General features: G+C 47.2%; 3 protein-coding genes across 6 annotated transcripts in view; 2 read left to right on the top strand and 1 right to left on the bottom strand.

Moving 5' to 3' along the window:
• Positions 1-2,186: 2,186 nt before the first annotated feature.
• The window catches only part of LOC309807093 (uncharacterized protein), a 142,066-nt gene continuing 116,345 nt past the window's right edge, over positions 2,187-27,907 (bottom strand). For 2 of the 4 annotated variants that reach the window (XM_082626331.1, XM_082626327.1), the window contains one exon: positions 18,146-18,259. In XM_082626331.1, the coding sequence (XP_082482457.1) occupies positions 18,210-18,259 (50 nt within the window). In that variant the 3' untranslated portion in view covers positions 18,146-18,209. Of the gene's footprint in view, positions 3,277-4,103; positions 4,250-18,145; positions 18,260-19,659; positions 20,288-27,907 lie in introns of those variants that run through there. The other 2 variants (XR_014294491.1, XM_082626328.1) reach the window with 2 other exon arrangements.
• LOC309807983 (NUT family member 2G-like) lies at positions 8,287-17,947 on the top strand (the record flags this gene model as incomplete). Its single annotated transcript, XM_082627992.1, has 7 exons — positions 8,287-8,613; positions 10,836-10,890; positions 12,367-13,081; positions 14,038-14,166; positions 15,207-15,330; positions 16,519-16,635; positions 17,156-17,947. 7 exons carry the CDS (start codon positions 8,287-8,289, stop codon positions 17,945-17,947), a joined length of 2,259 nt encoding a protein of 752 aa, XP_082484118.1.
• LOC309807097 (uncharacterized protein) lies at positions 15,728-16,525 on the top strand. The gene has a single exon (XM_082626336.1). It carries the CDS (start codon positions 15,732-15,734, stop codon positions 16,131-16,133), a length of 402 nt encoding a protein of 133 aa, XP_082482462.1. The 5' UTR covers positions 15,728-15,731; the 3' UTR covers positions 16,134-16,525.

Genomic DNA, 27,907 nt, shown 5'->3' with positions numbered 1-27,907 from the left:
TTTCTCAGCTAACTGTTGCAGCAAATAAATGGAATCTTTTATGAATGCCTTATGGAACCTTTACAGTAGCTGAGTACAGCAGGAGGTTATCTCCATATGGTAAAAAGGCTGATTTCTCAGGGAACTAGAGGGTACTTAAATCTTGGTGAAGTACTTGGGAGGAAAAAAGAAGGAGTCCCAGTGAACCCTCGAGGCATAAAAGTGCAGGTATATTGTTGATTGTTCCAAGTAAAGGCATGTAGATATTGGCTGTTGGGTCTCCGGGATGCTGAAGAAAGGTGAACAAAGGTCTCCAACTGTAAACCATTTCAAGTCAGTTCAAGCTTGTGACACAAGGGTGGCTAGGTTTGGAACAACAGGAAAACAGGGAAAAACTATTTTTATTAACAGCTCCCAAGTCCTGGACAAATGGCCATCCTGCCAGGTTTCCAACCAGGCAAGATTGGCATGCTGCAGGGACGAGTACAGGAATGATTACCTCCTGGGCAATTAGGTCTTCTACAATAGCTATGGGACCTTGTATGACCGCAGGCTTTAATAGCTGTTGAGGAAACCTAGGGAGAGGCTTAGCTACATCTATCTGAATCTTTATAGGTTTGCATTTTTTTATTCTTCTCGTGTTAACACTGTCAGAAGTAGCCCCCAAATTTGCAGGCATCTCCATCCAATTAGGGAACTTTTGTTGAACTTCCGCTTTTAGGTCCAGGACAGATTGTAAGGAACATAACTGATCAGGTTCACGTTGATCAGGAAATTTTAAGGTGAGATCTCCACTGGAGGCAAAATGTACTGGCCCTTTGAAGTTAGAAAAGAGATCTCTACTGAGTAGATTAACTGGGGCTATACTGCATAGCAGAAAGGAATCTTGGTTGAGATAAAAAATTCTCTCTGAACTGTATTAGGTACTCCCACTATGGAAACATCCTCTTTACTCAGAGGGACCTGTTGTTCTTTGAGGGTGGGATTTAGAGTAGAAAGCACAGCTCTGGTTAGGGCTAGGGGTAGGGTGTTGAACGGTTAGGTAATTATGTTTACAGTTAGGGTTAGAGTTTAATGTAGATTTCAAAGTAAAATATGAGAGTGGGGTTTAAAGTAGAAAGCATAGCTCCAGTATCAACTAAAATTTGGCCGTTTTTCATTATATTTTCCTCTGGGCTGTTTAAGGTCATTGCTGGTAATAGTTTACCAGAGAACCTCTGGAGTTCTGCCAACTAGGCGAGAGGGTCACGGGGGGCCCTCCCTTTGAGACAGATATGAGAGCAATTGTGAAGAGTTTGCATAGGACTTTTGAGGACACCTCTTTTTCCAGTGTCCTCACTGATTACAAATGAAACATCAACTTTGGGTCATCAAATTGATCATGGACCCCTAGGAGGTTGTAATGGGGGAGGCCCAGGTGTCATTTTGTGTCCCTTGCCTTAGAGCTGTTGTAACTGTAAGGCTATGAGCTTGGTGGATTTCTGTTTGTGATCTTGCTCCAAGGTCCTTTCAAAATGCTCAGCTATAGTCACGAGTTCAGTCAGGCCTATAGCCTCCCACCCTCTTTTCTGCCCTTTTATCAATCCACTAATCTCAGAAGATAATCCACTTACAAAGAGGGCAGTTAAAGCAGGCTGAGTGGCCTTTTTATTCCTTGGAACACCAACTGCTGTAAAAAGAGAGCTTCCAAACTGGCTCTAAAGTCTTCCACAGATTCACCCCTCTTTTGTTTGTACAAGTGAATAATACATCAATCATTATTAGGCCAATTAATAATAGACCAAGTGTGAGCAGGGAAGATTTTAGGAATAGCTTATAAAAGGTTAGTTGTTATTCTGCAAGCCTTTTTAGGTTGAGGATCTTGAATATCATCCTAGGGATTATGTCATTTTGCTTCCCACATCCATTCTGGGGCTTCCCCCAGTCCTACCAACATGTGTACAAGTGGATAAAGATCTAGCAGTTTGGGGACATACGCCCTGACAGTGACTCTGAAGTCTTTAAAAAATGTTGGGGGTTCCTCCAAGGTTTAGAGAATTCTTTGACTACAGCTCTCAGTTCAGTCTTTGACCAAGGGGTAAAGGACACCTGAGGGGGCTCACCTGCAATCTCAGGTAGTTTTACTTTAAATGGCAATTGTTAAATATTCTTTTTGGAATAGAAAAGTATTTCAGACAGAAAATCAGTAAAACAAGAGTACTCAGGTGAAAAAGGAAAGGGGGGGACAGTAGGAGTTAAATCTGCAGTCACATCCGTCCTATGGTCTTTTGTTTCAGGTACCTTTTGTCTCTTTAATTTTTCATTAGCTTTTTGTTCTAAGTCTCTCAACGAAGCTATTTTGGAATCTTGAAACCGTCTGTAAACTTTTACATACCAAGTAAAGCAGGCATCTCATTCTCCCTGTGCAATCTGTGAACCCTTGCTCTCTAGTGTTTTCCTTAAATGTACAATCTTGTCTAACTGGAACATGCCCCACAATGACCACTGTAATTCTAGATCAATATTAGTATAATTTTTCCATCTTTCTAAATATCTACAACCTCCAGGACCATAGTTCTTAAATATAAAATAAGCAGGTGTGCCAGAAGCTGGCATTCTCAACTCTTTGGCGATAAAGGATCTCATTTCCTTAGCTAGCCTTTGTCAACCCAAAAGAACACACAAAAAACCTGCGCCTTAATATATCAGCAGTAACAAAGAGATGTTACTATGTCCTGGACAAAAGAAGGCCTGGTATGCACCACCACCGATTCCCAGGGATCCTTGGACTGAGGAAAAAGATCCAAACGGCAAATCCCAAGGAAGGGGGACTGCAAACTGATTCCAAACAAAATGGAGAACTATAGCCACCACCAACAGCTCCAAGCATGGAAACTGGGGGCTGATTCCAAACAGATGGGCAAGTGCAGACTACACTGTCAGCAGTGCCCAGTGTGGAATCCAGGGAACAAAATTAGGGGCTACGGTTTACCACTCAAAAATATACTGGCAATAACCAAGAGATGTTACTGTGTCCTGGGAATTTCCATCTGAAAGGCTAGGGGTTTGGCCTCAAGGAGAATCCTCTACCAGCCAAACTGACCTGCCCTGTAAAGGAAAGCCAGTTAGATTGGGAGCACAAACGCAAAGAGAATGGAGCTCAAACCAAGAGGAGCTTACCAACAACCTTCAGGAATGGCAAGAAAGACAGTGAACTCAAAGGAGTTGTGGGCACCACACCTGTTTCTCCTTGTCCCAAAATGTTAATCAGAAATTTGCTTCAGATCCCATCACTGCCACCAATATATTTACCTTTTTCTTTTTAAAAAGATAAGCATTTAATCATAAAATCATCTTGTTAGCAGTAGCAATCATAAGAGTGGATTTTAGAAAAGTGCACATACATATTTTTATACAGAACATTTCTGGAGGGATACATATTAAACTGTTAGTGGCCACCTCTGCATGCCCCCAATGTATTAAAAAACAAAATTTAACTGAGTAAATTGGAAGATTTACTTTGAATTTTGAATAAATTGGCCTTATTAAACGATTCATGAATCAGGCAGTATCTCATCTGATAGAAAGGGAGATACTCCAACGGGTTACACAACATGGAAGGCTTTCTCTTTTTTTGGCCATGCCACATGGCATGTGGAAATCTTAGTTCCCCGACCAGGGATCAAACCCGTGCACTGGAAGCGCGGAGTCTTGGCTGATGGACCACAAGGGAAGTCCCAGAAGACTTGTATAGTAAGGAGGGTGGGACAAGGAAAGAAAGTCATCATCAAGGGAAAAAATGGAAGTTCACTGGAGGAAAGTAAAACTTCAGGTGACAACGGCGTCTCATTGGCTAAACTGCGGAATTTTCTATTAGCTATTTCTATTTTCTATTTCTTGTTGCTGGCCAGGAAGGAAGTCTTCCCTCCTCCAGCTGGGGTAGTAAAGTGGTTGCACTTCCTCTTTGGGGTCAGTAAATGACCTCTTCCTGTTGGGGTAATTGATGATGAGTGGCACGGCATGAGAGCTCCCTCTACGGGCCTTCCAGACTCCAATTCTAGTGCAGGTTTCCTTTTGTTAACATTCACAGCATGTTTTATTGGCAGGAGGAGTCACAATGAGGGAGAAAAGGCCACAAGACTCACCATAAAGAAGGCTCAGAAATGCTTGGGTGGGTCCAAGGGAGGCACAAGGTGGCTGTGGGGTCAGCTGGTGGCTACAACGATCACATGGTTCCCTCTGATGGGTTTGCAGCTCGATGTGGAAGAGTGAATAAAAGGGTCAGTTCATCCTATCAGAGAAACATGAAACTGAGATAAGCTTCCCACTGCTAGAAGCATCTTGAGCCTTCAGAAAAGAACAGAGAACATGTCTAAAGGGTTTGGGAACATCAGAGCCACATCTCCTCAGAGTGGGACTCCCCAGGCTCTCCAGGTCTCAGTCCCCAACTCTCCCTCAGTGACAAAGCCTCCCTACCTCTGTCCTTGTCAGCTCAGTGATCCCTAGAGGTCCTGCCTATCCGTGAGGACTTAGGTTTCCATGAGACAGGTTGGTTGAGACCTAGTGATACAGTTGACCAGCCTGATATGCAACAGTTCCCACCACCCTGGGGCAGTTGGGCTCAGGGACACATGGCTCTGGACCCCATGTGGAGGGTGTCCTTGCACGTCCGCTGTGCCACAGAAGAGCCAGGAATGCCTGTAGCTGTCCAACTGATTCTCAGGGGGTTTTCCTGGGAGAACCCTTGGTCACCTGACCTCCTATCCAGGAAGCCCCATGACTTTCTGATTGCTGCCTGTCATGCCAACAACACACCTGTGAAGGTTCTGCTCTGCATGGCCATCTGTCCGCCAGGCGCCCCCTTCTAGGGACCCAGACGCTAGGACCACACAAATGCTGAAGGAGTGTCCACCTGCCTAAGGTACAGACACCCCTGTATCCATCTGCATGATTTCTACTGGGAATCAACAACATTTATGGGGATTCTCTGGCCCTAAAGAACAGACCAACCTGATAGGAGCAATGCAATGATTCACAATTACCAGGGTCAATGCACATATACAAGGGCCCATAGCCCCAGAAGCCCCACTCACAATTCACATGAGTGTCCCATACATACCCACCGATGCCCAAATATTCTTGCTTCATTCATACACAATCCAAACACGCACATCAGTGGTACGCTGCTAAGTGCTTGATAAAAAGCTCTCCGAGAAAGGCGGGAAAGACTTCACTTATGGTATCTACATGGTATAAATATTCCCAGCATGACCAATTTCAAGCTACCCACCTGACATCACTAAACACACAGATGGGAAGAGATATGCACCATTGACTCTCCCAAGACAGTATGAACCAGTTCCAGCACATCCCATAACTTTTCCTGTGAATATGTGCACAGAATCCACTTACACCCCAAGGAGAACTCTCAACTCCCACCACAGATATATAACCAAAAGGATACCACATATACATTTGTGTTTGTATATATATATATATATATATATATATATATATATATATATATCCTGAACACACACCCTCACCCTGAATAAATACACAAACAGACCACCTCTTACTACCTAAATTTTTACAGATGAAACCTTACTCACCCTGAATATTCACATTCCACTCTCACAACTATATATACACACACAACATGGGCCTGAAAACAAACATGTGCAACCAATATGCCATCCAGATGTACACACTGAGTACCTAAGCACACAGGGTCACCAAGTACACAACTGTCTCATGTGCAACCCAAAAAAAGACCCATATGCAATCCCACAGCCCTAAAATACATATACTGCAGGATTCCTGCACACACACATAACCTACACAGCCCACTGGTTTCCAAACACACAAACTAAACTCTCACATCCCACAGAATACATACCCCAGAAGCCCCAGGAACTCAAAAACACACACAGGCACAAATAATCTATACTTATCAAATACAGCTGACCCTTGAACAACTTGGGGGTTAGGGCGCCAACCCTCCATGCAGTGGCTCTGCATCCATGGATCCTGTAGTAGTCCTGTAGTAGTTACTGAAAAAGAAATCCACTATACGTGGACCCGTGTGGTTGAAACCCATGTTTGGGTCAACTGTACATGTAAGTCCACCTCACTAATACTGAGAACACACATACAAGCAACACCACTAAATTCTTCAGGCATTACATTTTGAAATAGACACATAGAGGACTCGAAGCCTCCTGCTACACTCACAAATCACAAATACACACATCCACAAACTACTCATGAGTATACACCCCAAATGCTCAGACACATTCAAAACAGAAAAACACCGACAACCTCTGCAGTCTTACTAAGATACATACACAATTCTCACACACCTATGGACACACACATGCAAATATTCCTAACCCCTGAACATATGGATCCCCTCCCAAACACTATACATTATGCTACCTCTCCAGAATACAAGCTCCCCACCACTACTCCAACATACAAACTGTATAGGTGTGTGTGTGTGTGTGTATATACATTTCTACCCTCACCCTGAATATATAGACAGACCACCTCTTACTCCTACCAAACACACGTATAGACACCCTAGCGTTCTCCAAAGAAATACACTTTGAATACTCCTAACAACTCCATACCTTATGAACAAACTCTGATAATGCATGCACCTGATGATGGACACGCACACGGATTAGAATACACAAGTAAGATACATGAAAATATCTCCAGCAAACCATTTATGAAACAACTTCCATATATCAAATTATCCCTAGCTATCAGGAGCCAGCTCACACATATGCAAGTACTAACAAATACCCGTATCACATATTTCTAATACATACAAATGCAATTGTCCATCTTCCCTGTAGAAACATAGAACCCTACCTCTCTATCAGATACACTCACTTCCCAAAATACATAAGCCTAAGAAGCTCCTACTGAAAATTACAAATGCACAGCCTCAGCAAATATTCCTCCAAGTGGCCATGCCCCTTGAATACACACACAAACTCATTGAACACACAACTCTCCACAAGTCCCAAATAGAACCACAATTACCCAGTACACTACAAATAGGCAATAATGTCACCCTATACGCCCTTTGTTCCAAATACACATACAGTACCACACTACTGGCGTATACATAACCCCATAGTCCCAACCTCTCACGCAGAATGAACTCTGCCATCTTGGAGAATACAGGATCATACAAACACAACATACCTACACATTCAACATCCACCAGCCCCATAAAATAGTCACAGACTTGCCCTCTACACATCCAAATATACATACACAGCTCCTGAACATGCACACCCACAAACACCCCATAACCATACAACATGCCCTGAATACACAAATGATCAGCCTACATTCCCCAAATATACAAAATTAACAGACTGGACACCCAAAGTAATATACACCACTACTTTTCCTGACATTGCCCTTATGCATATGCAGATAATCCTTCCAAATCCACCATTACACACACACAAATCCCCAAATTCATGGGTGAAAAAAACACATGTAAACATATTCCCCAAACACCAAATTACAAACACCTAACCACCAACTCCTTGAGTATGCCTGCGTCACATCTCAACACCCTCCAAATACAACACTCACTCTTACACACTCTCACAAAAACACAGGCATGACCTCCCTTCAAACACAAATATCCACGGACAAAACCAACCCACACATTTGACTACCTATCAGATTCCCACCAACCAATTAAGTATGTACAGACCCCATCTATGCTTGCAAATCAATCATGATTTGACACCAGACTACAAATACATGTTTATTACCACATTCAGCAAAGTTGCTCGCATCACCGACAAAAGAATGCAGTTTGAACACAAGTGTTGACTGATGTTTTTATGATAAGAAGGAAGACACTAGTGAAACGATGAGTGTGTTCCTTCCATCTTCACTCATTTTCCAATCACCTGAGCTACACCTTCGGAACCAGATGAGGGTTTTCAACTCGCAAGAACTTCCCTCTAGCTTTTGTACTCTTCACAACGCGCAGACTAGAACGGCACCTGTTTAATAGCTCGCACACACTATTTAGCCCCCACTGGAGGCCCCGCAATCACTGAACCCTTCATGCAGCCGGCTCCCCAGTGGTGCCGATAATCCTGGGGTAAACATCTCAAGGGAATCGAGCTCTATGGGGGCGTGAATCCACATTGTGGGGAGTCTCCTTACATGGACAAGGGCACAAATAACCCACAGGGTGAACAACAGTGCAGAGCGGTGACACCTGAGGGGTGAAAAGTCCCCGTACCCCTTACCTCAGGATTCCTAGAATTGACTCTACAGGCCGCCATGACAGGCCCCTCCCCCGCCGGACAGCCATTGGGGCCCCACCCTCCGCGCTCGCGCATGCGCTCCTGTCTTCCGGAGCAAACTGCCCCAGCAGACGCCGGGAGCTGTCGGAAGACGGCGGTCCGCGTGCCCGAGAGCCCCGCCCCAGTGGGCGTGCACAGGCGTGCGCGGGCGTGCAGGCGCGGGGTGCGCGGGCCTAGGAGGTCTCTGCAGGAGAGGACAGAAATGGAGGGTCGGGCAAGCTGCGGAACTTCTCTGGCGACGCTCCTCGCTGGGAACCTTCGTGACGGTCTCTTCTTAAAACCAGCTCTTGGGAAATGTGCACTCGTGAGTTTTATATTGCACTCGTGAAACCCATGCACTTAGCTACAAAGAGTTCTGGAGAGCTCCGCTGTAAGCATAGTGGCCTCAAATTGGGCCAAGTACTTTCATGTCCTTTGGACTGCCGTTCCTTGGTTCTTGTTAATGTCTTTCAAAAAACAGTAGGTCCTTTTTCCTAGCACACCTGAAGTTTCCGTTAAAGAACAATGCTAGCAAAGAATTTCAGACCTGGGAAACACTCTTAAGATACTGTCTCCTGACTCCGTTCCTAGAGTTTTTCCAACGCATTTACTCTACTAGAATATTTTTTCTCAGTGTTCACAGGTGTTTCCTTTGTACGGTTTTGGGGTTTTTTAAAAAATAATTTTGAGAAAGGGTTGACCATCTGGGCCAATTTCAACAGGTAGTATGGGAACAATTTTATTTTCCCTCCCTCCTTTTTTATAATATCTTGCAGAATTTCAGTTGACAATAAAACAACAACAAAAACAGTAGCGGGATCGACTCACTGACCTGACTTTGTAAACTTCCCGAAGAGACGTCAGTCATCAGATCCGCTTTCTGGTCAAACGCAAGATTAGAGCATTTCTCACTCAACAGGATGCCTCTGAAGACCCCTCCCATGTAACAGCACTAAGCGCCTCCAAGTGCAGACTTGAAAACTCCACAAGACACAAACATGGTATCTCTTCGTTTCTTTAATGTTTCGTGATTGAGTGGAAGATGGAACTGTCTTCTGAGGCTTGTGATGCATGTCCAGAGATGTTTTTTCTCAGTAGTCAATGCCCGCCCCCACCTTCTGTGCAGGAATAGTCAGAGATCATGATCCAAAGGACTTTTAGATACTCCCTTCTGTGACTGGTCTTCCCAAGTTACATTTGGGCTAATTTGATTATCTCTGTCTGTGGGGTGTAGGATTTTGAAGTATTACAAAAGTGATTGCAGAATTGGGACTGGCTAATTTTTGCACAGTGCAATTTTTGTATCAGTGGCCTTGAGAAGAGTCCTTCAAATACTGTATCAGAATTATGAGTGAGAATCTTGTAAATAATTGGTTGAATGACTGAACAAAGGGAGGAAGCAACAAGGCAGCCTGCCTTTCTCGAGTGCCTGGGTACAATATTTTGCCTCACCATTCCTCTAGTATGAAGTTATTGGTTGCAAATCATTTAAATTTTCCTTCATTATTAAAGCTCCAGGGCTTCCCTGGTGGCGCAGTGGTTGAGAGTCCGCCTGCCGATGCAGGGGACACGGGTTCGTGCCCCGGTCTGGGAAGATCCCACATGCCGCGGATCAGCTGGGACCGTGAGCCATGGCCGCTGAGCCTGCGCGCCCGGAGCATGTGCTCCGCAACGGGAGAGACCACAACAGTGAGAGGCCCGCGTACCGCAAAAAAAAAAAAAAAAAAAAAAAACCCTAGGTTGATGGATAAAGACGTGAAAGGAAGGGACTGTCATGTTCAACCTCGGTGCCGTGAATCAAAACAACAGTCTATAAACTGCCTAAAGAGGCACACGCCAATTGTGTTGCCACTGTGGGAGGTGGAAGGAACTTCCGGTTCTTGCCTACCTGCCAGAGCCCTCGTGGAATGTCCCCCCAGCGCACGCCACCCCGACCCACGTGCCCTCTGCCCCTCCCCCACCGCAGAACGGTTCAGCCCGCATTTTCCGGTTTACTTTCAAACGTGTCCCTCGTTGACTTGGATCCCGAGCGTTTGCTGAAGCAGGTCGCTCTCTGGCTCCTGGTCTTGACTTTTCTCATTGAGGCTACCAGGCAGCAGTAGTCCGTGCCCAAGCCTGCAGGATGGCTTCAATAGGAGGTAAGCCTATAGGCTGGGGGTGTGTTCTCAGAGACCCTGCCATCCTCACATCCTTCAGGTTCACACGTTACACTTAACTGTGGGCACACAGCTGGACTGAAGTAGAGGGAGAAGAGAGCACTGGACGCACAAGGACATTTCACCTGGGGAGACTGGGGAGCCTGAAGAAACCTGAGACTGCCCTGGGGAGGAGGGGTCGTTGGAGGTGGATCAAGAGGAATTGCCCTGGCAATGGAGAAAGGATGGCAGCAGTCTGATTCTTTCTAGAAGGGAGACAAGCCACTTTGAAACGTGTGTGTAAGGATGTGTGTGATGTCCTGGTGGTGACACAGGGAGGGTCATGAGGAAAGCCTAGAGCTGTATTGTGTTCCTGAGGCACCTGAAGCTTGCCTCACCATATCTTTCAAAGGGATTTGAACAGGAGCATACTATATCTCAGGGGGCCGTGGGGAGAGATGGTCTTGGTGAGAAAACTATTCAATGGGGCTGTGTGTGGCCACACCTGCAGTGAAGTGTCCTCTCCGAGAGCTAGGCAGGGGGTTACTCTAACTGCCGCAGCCCACACCTCGTCCACTCCTCCCAGCCCAGAGCTCACTTGTCAGTTCAGGTAACTGTTGCCTTGGATTCAACAGGGGATGGGCAACCGTTACGTGTAACTTCAGCCAAGAGAGGGCTCAGGTTCCTGAGTTGCTCTGAATTGTTCTTCCTTTTGTGGAATGGCAGTACTTCAGACCTACTTCATCTTGTCCCGTATCTCATGGTGGACCCTCAGGCTGCCTTGAGAGGAAGAGTTTGTTCCTATTTCATGTCACTCCTTCATGGACAGGGAACAGATGTGGAGTGGGGTTGGTTCGGGTGGAATGTCTATGAAGGCTGCTTCCTCTTTTAAAGGGGGAAGGAGTGTAGCCCAGGATCAGGAAGATGATCTTCTGTGTTACTATTAAACGTCCTATGACATCTGTTCCGGTTAGTTAGGTGCACCGTGGTGTGTACCTTGTTCTCCTGAACAGGGATGTGTTTCAGACAACTTGATCGCCATGGCATCTGGCTTATGCCTGCATCTCAGATTGTCTCTCCGTTATTGGGAGCTGGAAGGGGAAGGACCACAGGCAGTCTATACTCCCACGACCAATGTAACATGACAATTCCCTGGCCCTTGTTTAATCCTCTGCAGCCATCACTGGCTGTGAAATGACAGAATCTAAGGGACACGCGCCTACTTCTCAGACCACGCCAAGCCCCTAGGAACAGAACTCCTGACTGATGACAGTGACTCTGGGCACTGGGGAAGGGGTGGCAGGACCTGGCCCATGTTACGTATCTGCTGTGGGTTGTTCGGAGATGCAGGTGCTTTCTGGGCCAGTGTCATGGGTTTGTATCAGGATTCCATTAGAGATATTTTCCAGCATTTTGTTTTGTTTTGTGAGGCTAGGAAAGAAAGAGGGGATTTATACTGAGCATCAGGAAAAGGAGGACTGAGGAGGAGGTGGGGCCCTAATATTTTACACAGTGCCTGTCCACAAAGGGCCTTTGGGGGCCTAGAACTTACCTTGCAGAAGGCCCCTACCTGCTAGTACGCCGGCTGAGGGGCATTTCTCACAGAGCGGATGTCCACACAGCTCCAGGTCTTGGGAGACAGCCTGTGAGGCTTAGGTGCCAGGGTGTGCCTTAGGGAGGCTCTCCAAGTGAGTGCTTGCTGAGGCAGTTTCTTCTCGGCAGGCAGGGGTCAGGGAGCTTGGTGGATGGGCGTGGGGTCACGAGTGGAATAATTCTCAACTGGAGGTCAGGGCATGAAAATCACTTGAAGACAGTTGCACGCTGCAGTTTCCCTTGTCCAAGAGTCTCTCATCTGTGGAGATTTACACTCTGATGCCGCAGAAAGCCTCAGTCCCACTTGCCCATTCTCCTCCTCCATTCACTCCTCTCCTTTGCCTCAACAGCATCTGCACTGCTGGGAACGGATGTCACCGTGAACCCCGGTGCCTCCTTGTCTACTTTCACGGCAGTGTCCTTTCCTCCACCCGTTCCTGGCGCCCAGCACTGGCCACCCTGGGAGCAGCACCTGCCACCTCTCATCGCCCCCGCATTCCCTCCCGGCAGCAGCCTGTGGCTGCCAGCTTTCCCCAGGATGCCTTTGGTGGCTAATGGTGGCTGTGGCCCTGGTGCCCCTGGGGCTTGCAACTTCACTGTACAAGTCAGGTCACAAGGGAGGCCAGTGCAGGCCCCCCAGACTCAGACCTTTATCGTTCCTCAGGGCCCCCTCAACTGGAGCGCTCCAGGGGCCCTCAGCGGGAGTGCTGCATGTCCTGCACCCATATTCTTAGCAACCCCTGCGATGGAGACCATTGTGACTGCTCCAGCTGCTGGAGTTACTCAGGCTGGCAAGGGAGGCTGGACCCTAGGCTTTCCTCCTCAAGCTCCACCACCAGCTGCCCAGATGGCCCCTAACATTCGCCCAGTGAACTCTGGGCCATGGCCACATGGCACTTCCAGGGAGGGCAGCCTGGACACCAACCAGCCCTATGCCTCGCAGGAGGACTGCTCTAACCACCAGAGCGTGTACAGTAACTTCCGACGGTGGCAGCGCCTCAAGCCACTGGCCCGGAGACACCTTCCCCAGAGGCCTGATGCGGAAGCTCTTTCCTGCTTTCTCATGTGAGTGAACGCTCAGGGGGTCATGAGCTTATCGGAGCTCTTAGATAAAGAGGAACTGGGGATGGACTCGCAGGTTAGGTTTCTAGGGATACTGGAAGCAAGGTGTGAGGGCGATGTCCACGCCATGAGAAGGCACACTGTCGGTCATATGGGCGAGCCTGCCAGTCCATGACATCATGACTGAAATGTGCCTTATCTCAACTGACCCCACCCCCCTGTGAGTCTAGCCAGCTTGCTCTTCCATGATTCTCCTGGTAATACGGCCTGAAGACTTGCAGTCAGAGAGGGTCGTGGTGTAAGTTGAGGAGCCAAGGAGTGGATGCCACACTCTCCTGTGCTGACGTCTCCTTTCATACAGCACCTGAGTGTACATGGCCGGGGAGGTCACTTCAGAGAAGGGGGAGGAGCACGGGGCCCAGGAGAGCGCTTCATGCACGCCTCGACTTCGTTGATGTGGAGAATTCCACTAGGAACAGCGTGATAGTAGAGCTCTCCTAAGGGCATGGGCTCTCTCCCACTAGAGTTGTGAGCCTGGCAGGCATTTCCATCCTAAACCTGCGGTCCCTCGTAAAAAGGGGACAACCACACTTCATTCAGAGGACCGTGCAGAAGACTCCTTGGGCTAATCTACGAAGTGTGAGCAGATTGCCTGGCACATGCCACGCCTCATTGATGATGGTGATTTTTATTATGAAAAGGCAGCCTTGAAGAGGAAAAGAGCTCCCCAAGGCACAGTGTCCCAGCTGTAGCCTGGGAGTGGATGGTCATCCTCGAGTGAGTGTGAGGTGGTGACAGCCGTAGCCGGGAAGGCTTGTCTCTGCTCTCCCGGACACCTGCCTCTCACTCTCCTGTTGCTCAGTCATGCTGTGATGAGTGATGTGTGGTCCACATTGGTGGGTGGGGTCAGGCAGGTGGGGGCTGGGCTGGGCACAGAGACTGACCCCGAGTGCTTACAGCCCAGCGCTTCGATCCCTGGCCCGCCTGAAGCCCACCATGACACTGGAGGAGGGACTGTGCAGGGCCGTGCAGGAATGGCAGCACATTAGCAACTCTGACCGGATGATCTACTACGAGATGGCGCAAAAGTGAGTCAGCGTCCTGGGCCCAGGGGCTGCGTGGGGGGTGAGGTGAGTGGGTGAGGGCAGGGTCTGGCCGTGGGGGTGCTCATCAGAGAGGACAAAGGAGAAGGGCTGTCGCTCGAAACGGGGGGCCCGCAGCCCAGAGGCCCTACAGTCCTCCAGAAACCCCTCCCTCACCTTGAGAGTTTGGGTCTTCTGTCCTTCCTCCACCACGAGCTCTGCCCTCCCCTGAGTTTGACCTACCCTTGCCCTGACATGAAGGTCTCAGGACGGGGCAGGGTGAAGCTGTGAGTCCAGTAGGGGTCCATCTCCGGCCATATGGGCTGGGCTGGGGAAAGAGCTCCACCTGCCAGCCTGCTGCTTCCTTAGTGGTGGCTGGCTGGCGGCCACTGACATACATTTGGGACCCCCTCTCCTCACGAAAAGTGGCCTGAGTGGGTACCCTGGCATCCCTCAAGAGGCTGGGGAAGCCAGCTGTCATCAGCCCAAGGGTCTCTGGCCCTTCCAGTGTTTGCTCCACGGTAATCCCCTTGGTTTAAGAAACAAAACCAAACAAACAAGCACCTCTCAGAGGAAAGGAAGGCCTGTCCTCTAAGCTCAGCATCCACATCGTCCAGCCTCTCCTGAGCCCTGTCTCCAGGTCTACGTTCCAGAACTCTCAGTCCCAACCCAGGGTCCTGGATTTGGGCAAGGACCCCTGTGGGGAACACATGCCTGTTCCAGCCTCTGGCTGTCAGCCCTTCATGTGGCTCTGGATGGGGGGCATGAGGAGGGTGCCCCCTGGGTCAGCCACGTGTCCCGTTGACCTGGTTCAGTGCAGCGACCTGGCTCTATGCTGTTGAATGCTCTCCAGTGCTGGTGAGGCAGGAAGGGTCCCAGATCTTGTATCAGTTCCAGGAGCAGCTCTCTGCTGTGGACAGCACCTCACAGGGCCTTGACAGCCCCAAGGCACATCCTCTCCCAATCCCTCATTCTTGGCTGCCTTTGTTGGGCTCCAGAACCCAGGCCATTTTCTCAGGGTGGCCTGTGCCTCCGTCACTCCCCAGGTTCATGGAATTTGAGGCCGAGGAGGAGATGCAGGTTCAGCAGTTGCAGTGGATGCAGTGCGCGCAGGGCCTGCCTCCTCCAGCCCCACCGAAGCTGGATCCTCGGGGGCCCCCAGCCCCGAAAGTGGGCCTTCAGCCAGCCACCCAGGTTCCCACTGGAGTTGAACGCACAGGTAACAGGGGCCCAGGGTTGGCCACTGTTCCCATGTGGATCATTTTCCTTCAAGACAGGGGCATTGGTCTTTCAAGCAAAACAACCACCGAGGCGGGGGGTGGGGGGTGGGGTCTCAGATGCCCTTTGTCACTACGGGGTATTGACTTGGTCAATTTTGTAACTTCTCTCACGCCTCCCTGTCAAAGGACTGCACACAAAGTCTGCCTAAGAAGTGGGCTTGATGGGGACACCCCTGGAAAATTGGAGGTTCCCCACTTCCTTACATGTGACTCTCTTAGATGCCCCCTTACCGCCCCCCTCCAACTGTGCATGAAGCTTCAGGTGGTCCTGACCCCCCCACACCCACATCAATGTCCCCCAACAATGCCCTCACCAGCGTGCGCTCGGTGGTCAGGAGGTGGACCGGGAGCCCCTCACCTTCCTCCCCTTCCTCCTGCTCTGCCTCAGCCTGTGCTCCCAGCATGTCCGGCCCCAGCGCCCAGCCCTCCCGCCCGAAGCCACACAGGTCCCAGCGACCCCCGGAGCCCAAGGCACCCGAGGAGATTCCACCTGAGGCTGTGAGGGAGTATATGGACATCATGGAGGTGCTGGTGGGGCCCGTCCACTCAGCCACAGGCGACTCAGATGCAGAATGGGGAGAGGACGGAAATGAGCTGCAGCAGGAAGAGGACGGCACCTACTCGGACCCGGATCTCTTAAGCTACATCGACAAGCTGTGTTCCCAGGAGGACTTTGTCACCAAAGTAGGCTAGGCCTGGAGACTGGGGTCTGCAAGATGCCAGGGCATGGAACTCTCAGCACCCAAGATCTGGGTTCTGCTCAGGCCGTTGGGACTTAAGCTCAGCTCCTTGTTCCTGAGCCTGGTGTTAGGGGAGGTTTACGCAGATGTTTGTGTGTATATGTTTGTGTCTATCTGTGTGTATGCCTTTGTGTCTGTGTTTGTGCCTCTGTATATGTGCTCTTTTGTGTGTGACTGTGTATGTGCATGTTTGCGTGTGTGTGTGTGTGCGCGCTGACCATCCCCGCCTTGTGGAGGAGAGTGGGGTGGGTCTCTGCTTTTCACTTTCCCTCCTGGCCTTCTTGTCTCACAGGCCACTCCTGGCCAAGGATGCTCACAGCCTCTTCTTTCTGTTCTAGGTGGAGGCAGTCATTCACCCTGGATTCCTGGCAGATTTGCTTTCCCCAGACCCACAGCTGGATCTCTTGGCCCTAGAGAAGGAGCTGGAGCAGGAGGAAGGGCTCACCCCCGAAGAAGTGAGACAGGGGAGGGAGAGGGACACTCAGGGAGCCAGGGGACCCCACGGGAGGGGGACCCCAGGTGATCCAGGGGACAGGGGAACCCAGATGACCCAGGGGAGCCAGAGGAGGGAGGGATCCCCGGTAGAACAGGGGACACAAGGGACACCCAGGAAGACCAGGGCACGGAGGGACCCCAGTGAATAGGGGAGAGATAGGGCCCCAGAACAGGAGGGCCACATAGCGCTGTCCATCCCTCCCCTGCCTGGGACGCCTGGCATGGGGAAGGGCCCGTTCTGGGGTGGGTGCAGTGCAGGGTGAAAGGAAGGAGAGGATAGGGAGCCGGGAGGGGAGGGAAGGTCACAAAGCTGGGAATCAGTTGCAGGAGGATGGCAGGACTGCCACAGTGTCTGTATTTGGATTCAAGTCCTGGGGTCGCCCGTCCCCTCCTCCCCCCCAGGGCCATTGTCCCACTGCCCAGTGCTCCTCCTCTCACACGTGTGTGTGGAGCCGTCACTGTCCTCCTCCCTCCTACCAGCTGGTGCAGAAACGACTCCTGGCCTTGAAAGAGGACGACGGTGTGCGGGCAGCCCCGAGTCACAGTGCACCCGGAATGGCCTCAAGTCCTTCTGAGTCCGACGCCAGCCAAGGTGCCCAGAGGCACGACCAAGACCCCCATCTAGGGGTCAGTGATGAAGCCTGCCCACCAGAGATTGATTCTGAGGCTCTTCATAGGCTCATCCAAACAGACACTGCCCTGTGCAGGCCCAAAGTCTTTGTTCCCTCTGGAGGACGTCAGGAGTTCTCTATATTCCGGCCCGTACGGCTCTCCCCTCCCCAGGGTCAAAGGCGCACCGGCCCTCTACTGAGATCCAGGGATGCGTCTGTTCTCAGAAAGGCCTCTCCTCTTCGGGAGGCCCGAGTGCCCGGGGACGGGTCCAGTGAGAACGAGGAGGTGCTCCAAAGCGTCTTCATCGTAGACTCTCAGAATATACTGGTGCCTTTCGGGATGTCCCTCAGTCCTGCCCATGTCTCAGCCCTGGCTTCCTCTGGAGGTTGGGGGGCCCAGAGTGCTCCCCAGTCCCCCTCCTCTCAGAGAAGAGGCCTCAGCCCAGCTCCACCAGCCGCTCCCAAGTCGAGGAAGCGGGCTGTGTGTGGACGCCCAGCCGCTGCTGAGAAGCTGCCCATCCCCGGGGCTGGCCTCGGCGTCTCTGGGAGGCCAGCCTTGGCTCTGGGGCTGGCTCGCCCCTCACAGCTGAGAAAGAGAAAGCGTGACCCGTTTGACACAAAGAAGCGTGGGAAGAGGAGGAAGAAGCACTGCAGCCAGTAGGGAACAGCTGGGCCAGCCCTCCAGGGCGAGGCCCCAGGGCAGCCCCCTGGGGAGCCTAGGGGCTCCTCCTCCTCCCAGTGCTGATCCTGGATGATGTGGGGGGAAGGGAGGGGGGCAGGACCACCAGGGTGGGGAGGGGGAGCGGGATTGTGGGGGGTTAGGGAGGTGGGGGAGGTGGGTGTGGCCAGGTGTGGGTGGGAGCAGGACCTTTGGAGTGATGTATGTAAATTGTGAACAAAGATCGTTTTCGTGGGAAATGCTCTCAGGCCACTGTCATCTTGTTGGTGTTGAGCTGCTCCACAGAGAGCGATCCTGAGAGGAAGGAAGGATGAGGGAGGTCACAGGAGCTCTGGGTCTACAGGTGGCCACACCTTTCCTCCACATAGACAAGGACTCCTCAGGCTGCCCCTGGGAACGCACAGCTCTCACTTTCCCCAGGGACCCCCTCATCAGCCCCTTCTCTAACGCCTGCTTGGCTAGGGCCCTTCTGGGGCATCTGTACCGTCTTCTGCATCCCTGGACCTTCTGGGGAGGCAGAGCTGCTCTTGTGCCTTTCAGCCCTCTGGACACTCACCAGTTTCTAGCATGGAGCCTGGAGACGGCCCTTGTCATTATGGAGCTTCTCTCTGCTTTCCTGAAGCAGCCAGACAACGGCGCTGGGATGACCCTCCGCTCATCTAGGGTTTCCTGTGTGGGTGGCCTGACCAGAGACGAAAAGTCTTGGCCATGGGGACAGGACTGTCTGCCTCATCGTAGCGGGAGCATCCTCTAGTTCCACTGGGATTATTGCAATGTGGAGAGTGGTGGAGGCAGCTACCTCTTCATCCCAATGAGGATGCAACAAGGGGAATGGGTGTGGGGAAATTCATGGGGCACCCGTTAAAGGTGTGTATAAGGGAAAGGACAGTTGGGCCCCTTTGTGGAACTTGTGGGATTTCTGTGCAGCAGCATCTCGTTCAACTGAGGGAGGAGGACCCATCTGGCTGTGGCTGTGGGGACTGGCGTTAGGGGCCTACGGGTCTGCAAAGACACCCCAGAACTACTGTCCCTTCCCTTTGCACCCATGGCTGGACATGTGTGTGTACTGGTATCAACACTGGTTTGTATCCCCATAGAAAACAGATCCTCCTAACAAACTATGACCACGTTTCACAAGAACAGCTTGCTCACAGGGGCGGCAGGGTGTGGGAGAGGTGTCTGTGGCCCCAGATCTGAGTGGGAGCTGGGATCCATGCTGAGGAGTGTGAAGGCCTCAGTCACCGTCCTGTGGGTGCCAGCAGAGGCTTCGAATCATCAGAGCAGGGGAAATGACCCCCTCATTAGAGTGAGATGAGCAAACAATGAGGGGCAGGGAGTAGACCCCTGCTGTCTCCCGGAAGTGCCTCCCCTCCCAGTCTGCTTAGCCTCTGTCACAGCCTGTGCTGGCCCACCTCTGAAGCCCCTTCCTCCTAAAGCACTGAGGTGCTCTGATCTTTTATGGACCTGCCCTAGGCCTCACCCCCCTTCCCTGCTGGCCAAAGGCTCTTCTCCTGCTTCTGAGTTCTGATTCCTTCCCCAGGACCCAGGCAGGTGTTAGGACAACAGAGATTCCCTGAACATGACCCCTACACCACCAGCATGCAAAACTGGGGCCGCAGGCGTCCACAGGTGGCCTGACTCTCCGCTGGACCCTGCAAAGAGCGTGGAGAGGAAAGGGGCTCATGTCTCTCCACCTCCACAGAATCTGTAGGTCAGCCTCACAGGTCCCCCTCTGTCCAGGTGGGCAGCACATATGTGCTCCCAGCCCTCCTTGACCCTTTGTGAAAGAAAGTTTTTGCAGCTTAGTAGTCTGATATTAGTCAAGGTGTCTCAGGGCTTGTTCCTTTTGAAGCCCTACAGGAGAATCTGTTTCCTTTCCCTTTCTGTCTTCTAGAGGCTGCCTGCATTCCTTGGAATTAGTCCCTTCTTCCATCTTCAAAGTGCATCACTTTAATCTCTGCTTCCCTCATCACATGGTCTCTCCAGCTCTGACTCTCCCTGTGTCCCTCCTATACAGCTCTTTGTGTTTATATATAGCCCACCCAGAAAATTTAGGATAATCTCTTCATCTCAAGATTTTTTACTTAGTCACAGCGGCAAAGTCCATTTTTCCATACAAGGTAACGTTCACATATTGTCATACGAGGGGTTAAACACGGACGTTTTTGGGGAACCATAATTTACCCTACTAGAAGAAATCCACAAAAATACCTACCATCAGAATCCACATGAATAATAGACTATGACCAAGTGGAATTTATTCCAGGGATGCAAGCCTTGTTCAATGGTAAAAAATCATCAATGTAATCTACCATATTGAGTCTAAAGAAGAAACACATACTGTCACACCAATTAATACAGAACAGGCATTTAACGAGATTCAACACCCATTCATATTAAAAATGCTCAGAAAACTAGGAATAGAAGGTCACTACCTCAACCTAATAAAGAACATCTACAAAAAACCTACTTCTAACATCACATCAAATGGTGAAAGAATGAATGCTTTTCCCTGAGTTCAAAAACAAGGTTAGAATGTCCACTCTAATCTTAGTTTTCAACTTAGTACTTTAGATTCTAGTTAGTGTAGTACAGCAAGAAAAGGAAAAAAGAGGCATACATATTAGAAAAGAAGAAATATAACTGTCATTCTTTACAGATGACATAATTGTCTACATAGAAAATTCCAAGGAATGTATAAGTAGACTCATAATAAATTATAATAACTTGCTTTAGCAGGATCTCAGAATATAAAATCAATACATAAACATTAATACACAACATTGATCATATTTCCATATACTAGTAACAAACTGAACGATTGAAAACCAAAATTTAAAACACAGTAAATAGGTTCCAGTTCAAGATGGCAACATAGGAAGATCCTGAACCCACCTCCTCCCACAAACACACCAAAGCTACAGCTACATATGGAAAAATTTCCTCTGAAGAAAACTAAAAGATGGTGGAGCAACCCCTTCACATCAGGAAAACCAGAGGGAAACCACATCAAAACAAGTAGGAAAGGCTGAGACACAATTTTGCCATAAACCCCATCCTTGGTGTGGAGACACACAATTAGGAAGGAACTCAAAACCTGGAGCTTCTTCCTGAGAGGTGAAGGGTATGGACCCCACATTGGGCACTCCAAATTTTAAGGCTGGCACCTGAGAGATAGACCCTCAAAACATCTGACTTTGAAGACCAACAAGGCACATCCCATGAGACCCACAGGGCTGTGGTGAACTGAGGAACAGCTCTTAAAGGGCCTGTGCACAGACTCACCTGTCCCAGGGCCAAGTGTAGAAGCAGCCCTTTGAAAAGCACTCTGACTTTTGGTGAAAGAGACTCACTTCCCAATTTTAAAGCATTAATCTGAGGAACAGGGGCCTGCTGGAATACTCCCCAGGGACAGAGGCTGGCGGGTGCCATCTTCCTGCTCTCTCTCTGCCTTGATAAAACTGAAAGGTGCCATCTTTTTTCCCCTTTTTCCTTTCCTGCAGGTGACAGCTTTGTGCTCCAGCCAGCTGGCTCCTTCTTCCCTGCTCTTCCTCTGTCTTGCTATATATATATATATTTTTTCTTCTTTTCTTCTTTTCCCTCTTTCCCTTTATTCAAATGGTGTCATCTTTGCACTCTTCCCACCGCCTCACTCAGCCAGTAAGCATCATCTTCACACTTTCCTTCTGATGTGCTCCAGAGAGCCAGAATCTCCAAGACAGGAGATCCCATTTTTGTGGCCTCCACTCAGGGGATGCTCCTTGATCACCTGGCTCTGGAGGCCAGGAGGGATTTCTTTTCTGGGTCCCATGGGACTGTAACAATTGGAGAGACAGTTCTTGGCAGGATACCACCCCCAGGATGTACCACTACCCATCAGACTGAGACACAGCCCCAGCCTTTACATGAAAAAGGCCTATTTGCTAGTAGGGACAAGACTTAAGAGCAGGCTTCAGGTTCAGCACACATCTAGAGGCTACGGATGTGCTCTCGGGGAAGGTAGGCTGGGGTGCCATCTCTCCACCCTCACTCTGCCTTACTACAGTTCACTGGTATCTCCCAGAATGGAGCTTGTACACTTATCTGAAGCACTGTTTTCTTGTGACTGCTCCCCAGGGAACACCTTCAGATTGCTTGCTTCTGGGGCGCAGCAGGGCTTCCACTTGCAATCTCACAAGACTAAATATATTTGCATTCTTTAAAAGCTGTTACCAAGTTTTCTGGCTTCCTATCAACCTAAATCTAGGTGCTGCCCGAGATCCTCCACTTTGGGTTGCTCATTTGTCTTGGCACACCCTCAACTGCTGGGATGGTGTGCCAGGTCTATTAAAAATAAACTGCTTAGACAATCACAAAGGTTTGAGAGGCAACCAAGAGTAGACAGGGTTAAATGACAAGGTTCATCTGTCACACAGCTCTTCAAGACTGGGAGATGTGGCTATTTCACTTAATGCATAGAAACCAACACAGAGAGTCAAGCAAAATGAAGAAAGGGAGGACTATACTCCAAAAAAAGAACAAAATAAAACCTCAGGAAAAAATCTTAATGAAATGAACATAAGTAATTTACTTGATAAAGAGTTCAAAGTTATGGTCATAAAAATGCTCACTGAACTCAGAAGGAAAATGGATGAAAACAGTGAGAACTTCAACGAAGAAACAGAAGATATAAGAAAGTTCCAAATAGAAGTCACAGAACTGGAGAATGCAATAACTGAACTTAGAAATACAGTAGATGAAGCACAAGAAAGAATAGGTGAACTCAAAGACAGGTCAGAGGAACTCATCCAATCAGAGAATAAGGAAGAAAAAAGAATGAAAATAATGAATAAAGCTTAAGGGATTTATGGCACATCAAATGGAATAACATTCACCTTATAGGAACTGCAGAAGGAGAAGAGAAAAGGGGGCAGGAAACATTTGTAGAAATAATATCTGAAAACTTTTCCTAACCTGGGGAAAGAAACAGACATCCAGATACAGGAAGCCCAGAGAGCTCCAAAGCAGATCAACCTAAAGAGATCCATACCAAGAAATATTAAAATTAAAATGTCAACGTTAAAGATAACAAGGGAATCTTAAAATCACCAAGAGAAATACAACTTGTTATATAACTTGTTATATACAACTGGTTATACAACTTGTTATATAACTACATCAACCTAAAAAGCTTCTACACAGAAAAATAAACAATCAACAAAATGAAAGGGCAAGCTACAGAATGGGAGAAAATATTTTCAAATCATGTACGTGATAAGGTGTTAATATCCAAAATATATAAGGAACTCATACAGTGGCTATATCTATATCTATATCTATATGTAGATATATAGATATAGATAGATATAGATTTTCAAACAATTCAATTAAAACTTGGGCAGAAGAACTGAATAAAAAATTTTCCAATGAAGACATCCAGATCACCAACAGGTTCATGAAAAGATGCTCTACATCACTAATCACCAGGGAAATGCAAATCAAAACTACAACGAGATATCACCTCAAAGAGACTAAGACGTAACAAATGTTGACAAGCATGCAGAAAAGGAAACCCTTGTGCACTGTTGGTGGGAATGTAAATTGGTACAGCCGCTATGGTAAACAATATGGAGTCTCCTCAAAAAATTAAAAAGAAAACTACCATACATTAGCAATCCTGCTTTGGGTATATATATATCTAAAGGAAATGAAATCACTATTTCAAAGAGATATCTGCACTCGCACGTTCATTGCAGCATTATTCACAATTGCCGAGAGATGGAAACAACCAAAGTGTCCATACATGGATAAATGGATATAGAAGATATGGTAGGTACATAGATGGAATATTATTCAGCCACGAAAAAGAAGAAAATCCTGCCACTTCCAACAACATTTATGGATCCTTGGGGCATTATGATGAGTGAAATAAGTCAGAGAGAGAAAAATAAATACTGTATGATGTAACTAAATTGTAGACTCTAAAACAGCCAAACCCAGAGAAACAGAGAATAGAATGGTTGTTGCTAGGGGTTGGGGTTGGGGGAAATGGGGAGATGTTGACCAAAGGGTAAAATATCCAGTTAGCACATGAATTTCTGGGAATCTAATCTACAGCATGGTGATTGCAGTTAACAGAACTGTATTATATACTTTAAAGTTGCTAAGAGAGATCTTAAATGTTCTCACCAAAAAAAATGGTATTTATGCGAGGTAACGGAGGTGTGTTAACTAGCTCTGCTGTGGTAATCATTTCACAACATGTAACATACCAACAGGTTGTACACCTTAAACTTACACAATGCCATATGTCAATTACATCTCAATAAAGTTAGAAAAAATACAGAAAACAAACTGTTGCACAACATTCAAGCAAAAATACTAGTTTGGAACTGCTTTTTCTTGAATTTAGTCATTGTTCCTTCTTGAATCTGTTTTGTATCACATGATAGCAGACTCATACAGGCAGCTTACTTCTGATCAGGCGCAGCCAAAAAGAAGCAACTGATGGTATATGGAAGTTTAGGGATAAGCTATGAGATTTCTCCCTTTCTTCCTCTACTTTGTGAAGATTCTCCAGCAGCAACTGTGTAACTTCCACGGCTCCAACTCCAATGAGACAGAACTGGTATGGTCTGACATTGATGATCATTTAACCTGGCCCTGGACACCTTTACAACCCTCTCCTTAACTTTGCCTTTCCAGCATAGGGGTACAAGTAAATTCCTATTCCTACTAATCACTCCATTATCTAGGTGGCCCTTCTTTACTTCTCAGAAGTTTCATCACTGGTGTTCTTAATACCCTGTATTAAATTTATTTGCAAAGACTTGAAACAATTTCTATTTTATTTGTTATGGGCAAATACAGTATAATAAAATTTCCAAATATTAAAAAAATTAGAAGACACATGAAATCTCAAAATGGGGAAATGTTAGAGCCACGTTTAGGAAGAAAATGTACTAATATTATTGGAGGAGAGAATTCAGGAATTGGAAGATAACACTAATGAGTTTGGAAGGTATAAGACTGTGGAAAAGTTTGAATGGTGGGCTTCATGCCACAGGAAATAGGGAGTGATTCAAAGTTCTATAAAGATTGTGCTCACTTCAGCAGCACATATACAAAGTTTTATAAGATTAATCTGAAAGTGGTAGGCAGTTTGGAGTATGTGATGGAGTGATGTCAAAGAAAAATTGCACCAGATGGTTAAACAGGCAAGGAGTACTTTACTCAAGATGATTCTGTAATAGGGGAGAGAGACTGAACTCCGTTCTGCTGAAACAAAAGGCATGGAAGTTTTTAGATGCCAGGATGAGCTGTAGGAAAAATAGTAGAGGATGCTGGGGAAGAGGTTGGTCAATATAATTAGACCATCTCTGTTTGCTTTGGCTCTTATCAAAGTTAGGCTCCTATACTCCCCACAGAGACTGGGAAGTAAGGGCAATACCTTTCTTGAAGGTTATATTTCAAAGAGCTGACTCCCAGGTCCTTGAGAAAGACATTTCTGGGTTGGAAAATTATCAAGTGACTAGGAGAAAATTTACATCTCAAAGGGGCAGAGAAAGAATTTATAATTTCAAGTTTCTTAAAGTAAATGTTTTCAGAAAAGGGAGGTTAGGGGCCTATGGTAAAGAAAAATCCTGTCTGAAGTTTAGCCAAACTGAGGGACACATTAAGGCCATCTTGATCAGTAGTTAAAAATAGCATTACCTTCAGGAAGGTTATTTTATAAAGAAAAGCAATGCTTTAGGAACTTTCTCAGAAGAATCAAAAGTAACTGTCTGCTAGTTAGATACAGGTCAGGAATAATGAGAAAGGGCAGTTACAAAGTAAACTCAACTAATGTTCTCTGTGTTGTAGCTTTAATAAAGATGAAATAAGTAGAAAAAAAATAATCCATTGGTACACGGTGAGAGCCAATTGGATGGACTGCCCAATTAGAAATACTTCTTTATTTTCTAGTCATTATCAGTCAAGGATTAACAAACCTACTTTTATTAGATATACTTCTGTCTAGGGATTGAGAAATATCAATTATTTAAACTTAATCACTACTTTATTTCTGTGAGATTTTTAAAAATATACTTTGGGGAAAAGTAATGGAAGAGTGATATAGCACTAAAACATTGAAGTGAATGACATAATAAGATCCTATCTTTCTCAATTTAAGGAGAAAAAAAGGGAGGGCAAAAGAAATGGGCAGGAAGTAAGTTTACCTACCAGTCATTGTGTCAAGTGTTTTCATATATTTCTCTAATTTAATACTCACAAAACAATGAGACATAAGGAAGATATTTATCCCATTCCATAGATGAAACTCTATTTACAAAGTAATATATCAACCATTTGTAGAGCTGACCCTTGAATTTAAGGCCTTAAGTCTGTGGAAATGCAAGAGCCAAACCCTGCTAATACAAGGTGCTTAGAAGAGGTAGACTTCAGTGAGCAGGAAAATCAGAGCATGCGTGAACTGATGACAAGTTCTGCTGATCTAGTAGCTTTGTGAGATTTGTCTAGATTCAAAGGCCCTTGCTCTACTAAACCATCAAATTAGAGGTGGTCTCCTTCTGAAACAACCAATATTTGCAGAGCTATTCAGACTTTGGGTCATGGTATTTTTTCAAGGATTAACTATTATCACTGGCTTTTCAAATTTTAACTTTAGAAAGTCCTTGCTTTTGTTGGAAGCAATGTTAAATTTTGATGCAATTGTTTGCAGGGATGAAACTTGGTCGCCCTCTGGAGGCTATTCTCAGGTCCGACTAGCATACCTTAATTTTGAGAAAGAAGTCAGGTCTTAACAATTTAACAACTCATTTTAAATGTGTGGAACTTATGTACATACATTATACTTTTTTAGAAGTTACAAAACATTGAGTTCAAAATGCTCAAAATATTTTAAAATGCTGAATTAAACGATTTATGGCATAGCATGTTTTGAATTCCTGTTCTCCCTTTGGAAATGGAGATGGTCATCATTCTCCTTTTATCATGCAATATCTATACTGGGACTAAAACCGTTATTTTTTCCTCCCCTATTATAGGAACACATGGGCAATTAGTTCTATAAAATGAATAATAAAACATATGACACAATACTATACACTCAATTACTACCAAGATCTTTCATTTTAAGTTTAAAAAAAAAATCTCTAAATTTCCAATTAAAAAAATTTTTTTTCTTTCTCTCAGAGATAAAACATCAGAGCTTACAAGAACCCTTAAAAACAGAATGGCTCAAAGGATAAAAATGTTTTGCTCCCTAGTTCATTCTTGTTCAGTTTTCTTGTAGAAGGTGTATTATACCAGTTAGTGTAAATTATACAAGCAAAGTTCTTGCCATATATTGGTGACAGCCTTTCTACATAAAGTAAGCAGTTAAGGGGCTTCCCTGGTGGCGCAGTGGTTAAGAATCCACCTGCCAATGCAGGGGACACGGGTTCCAGCCCTGGTTCCCGAAGATCCCACATGCCGCGGAGCAACTAAGCCCATGTGCTGCAACTACTGAGCCTGAGCTCTAGAGCCCATGCGCCACAACTACTGAAGCCCGCGCACCTAGAGCCCATGCTCCGCAACGAGAAGCCACCGTGATGAGAAGCCCGCACACTGCAACAAAGAGTAGCCCCCACTCTCCGCAACTAGAGAAAGCTCGCGTGCAGCAACGAAGACCCAACACAGAGCCAAAAATAATAAATAAATACATTTTTTAAAAAAAGTAAGCAGTTATGAGCTGCTATAAACCTACTGTTTCTTTACTTGATTTAAATGAATTTAATTCTTTAAATAACTGAGCAAGTAGAGAATTTAGACTCAGCCATTATTAGAGGTACCTTATACAACCAAAGTGGTATAAAAACCCTGTAACATGAAAGTGTTGTGGAGGTCCTTCTGGTCTTCTGAGACCGGGACACCTGTACCTTTATGTCCCATTTATAAATGTTCCTCTATAATGTTTGGGAT

This window comes from Mesoplodon mirus (assembly GCF_964341445.2).
Source record: "Mesoplodon mirus genome assembly, chromosome: 7".
In the NCBI taxonomy this organism is placed as follows: domain Eukaryota; kingdom Metazoa; phylum Chordata; class Mammalia; order Artiodactyla; family Ziphiidae; genus Mesoplodon; species Mesoplodon mirus.
Note: the sequence above shows the minus strand (reverse complement) of the source record. Positions and strands in the feature narration are given on the sequence as shown.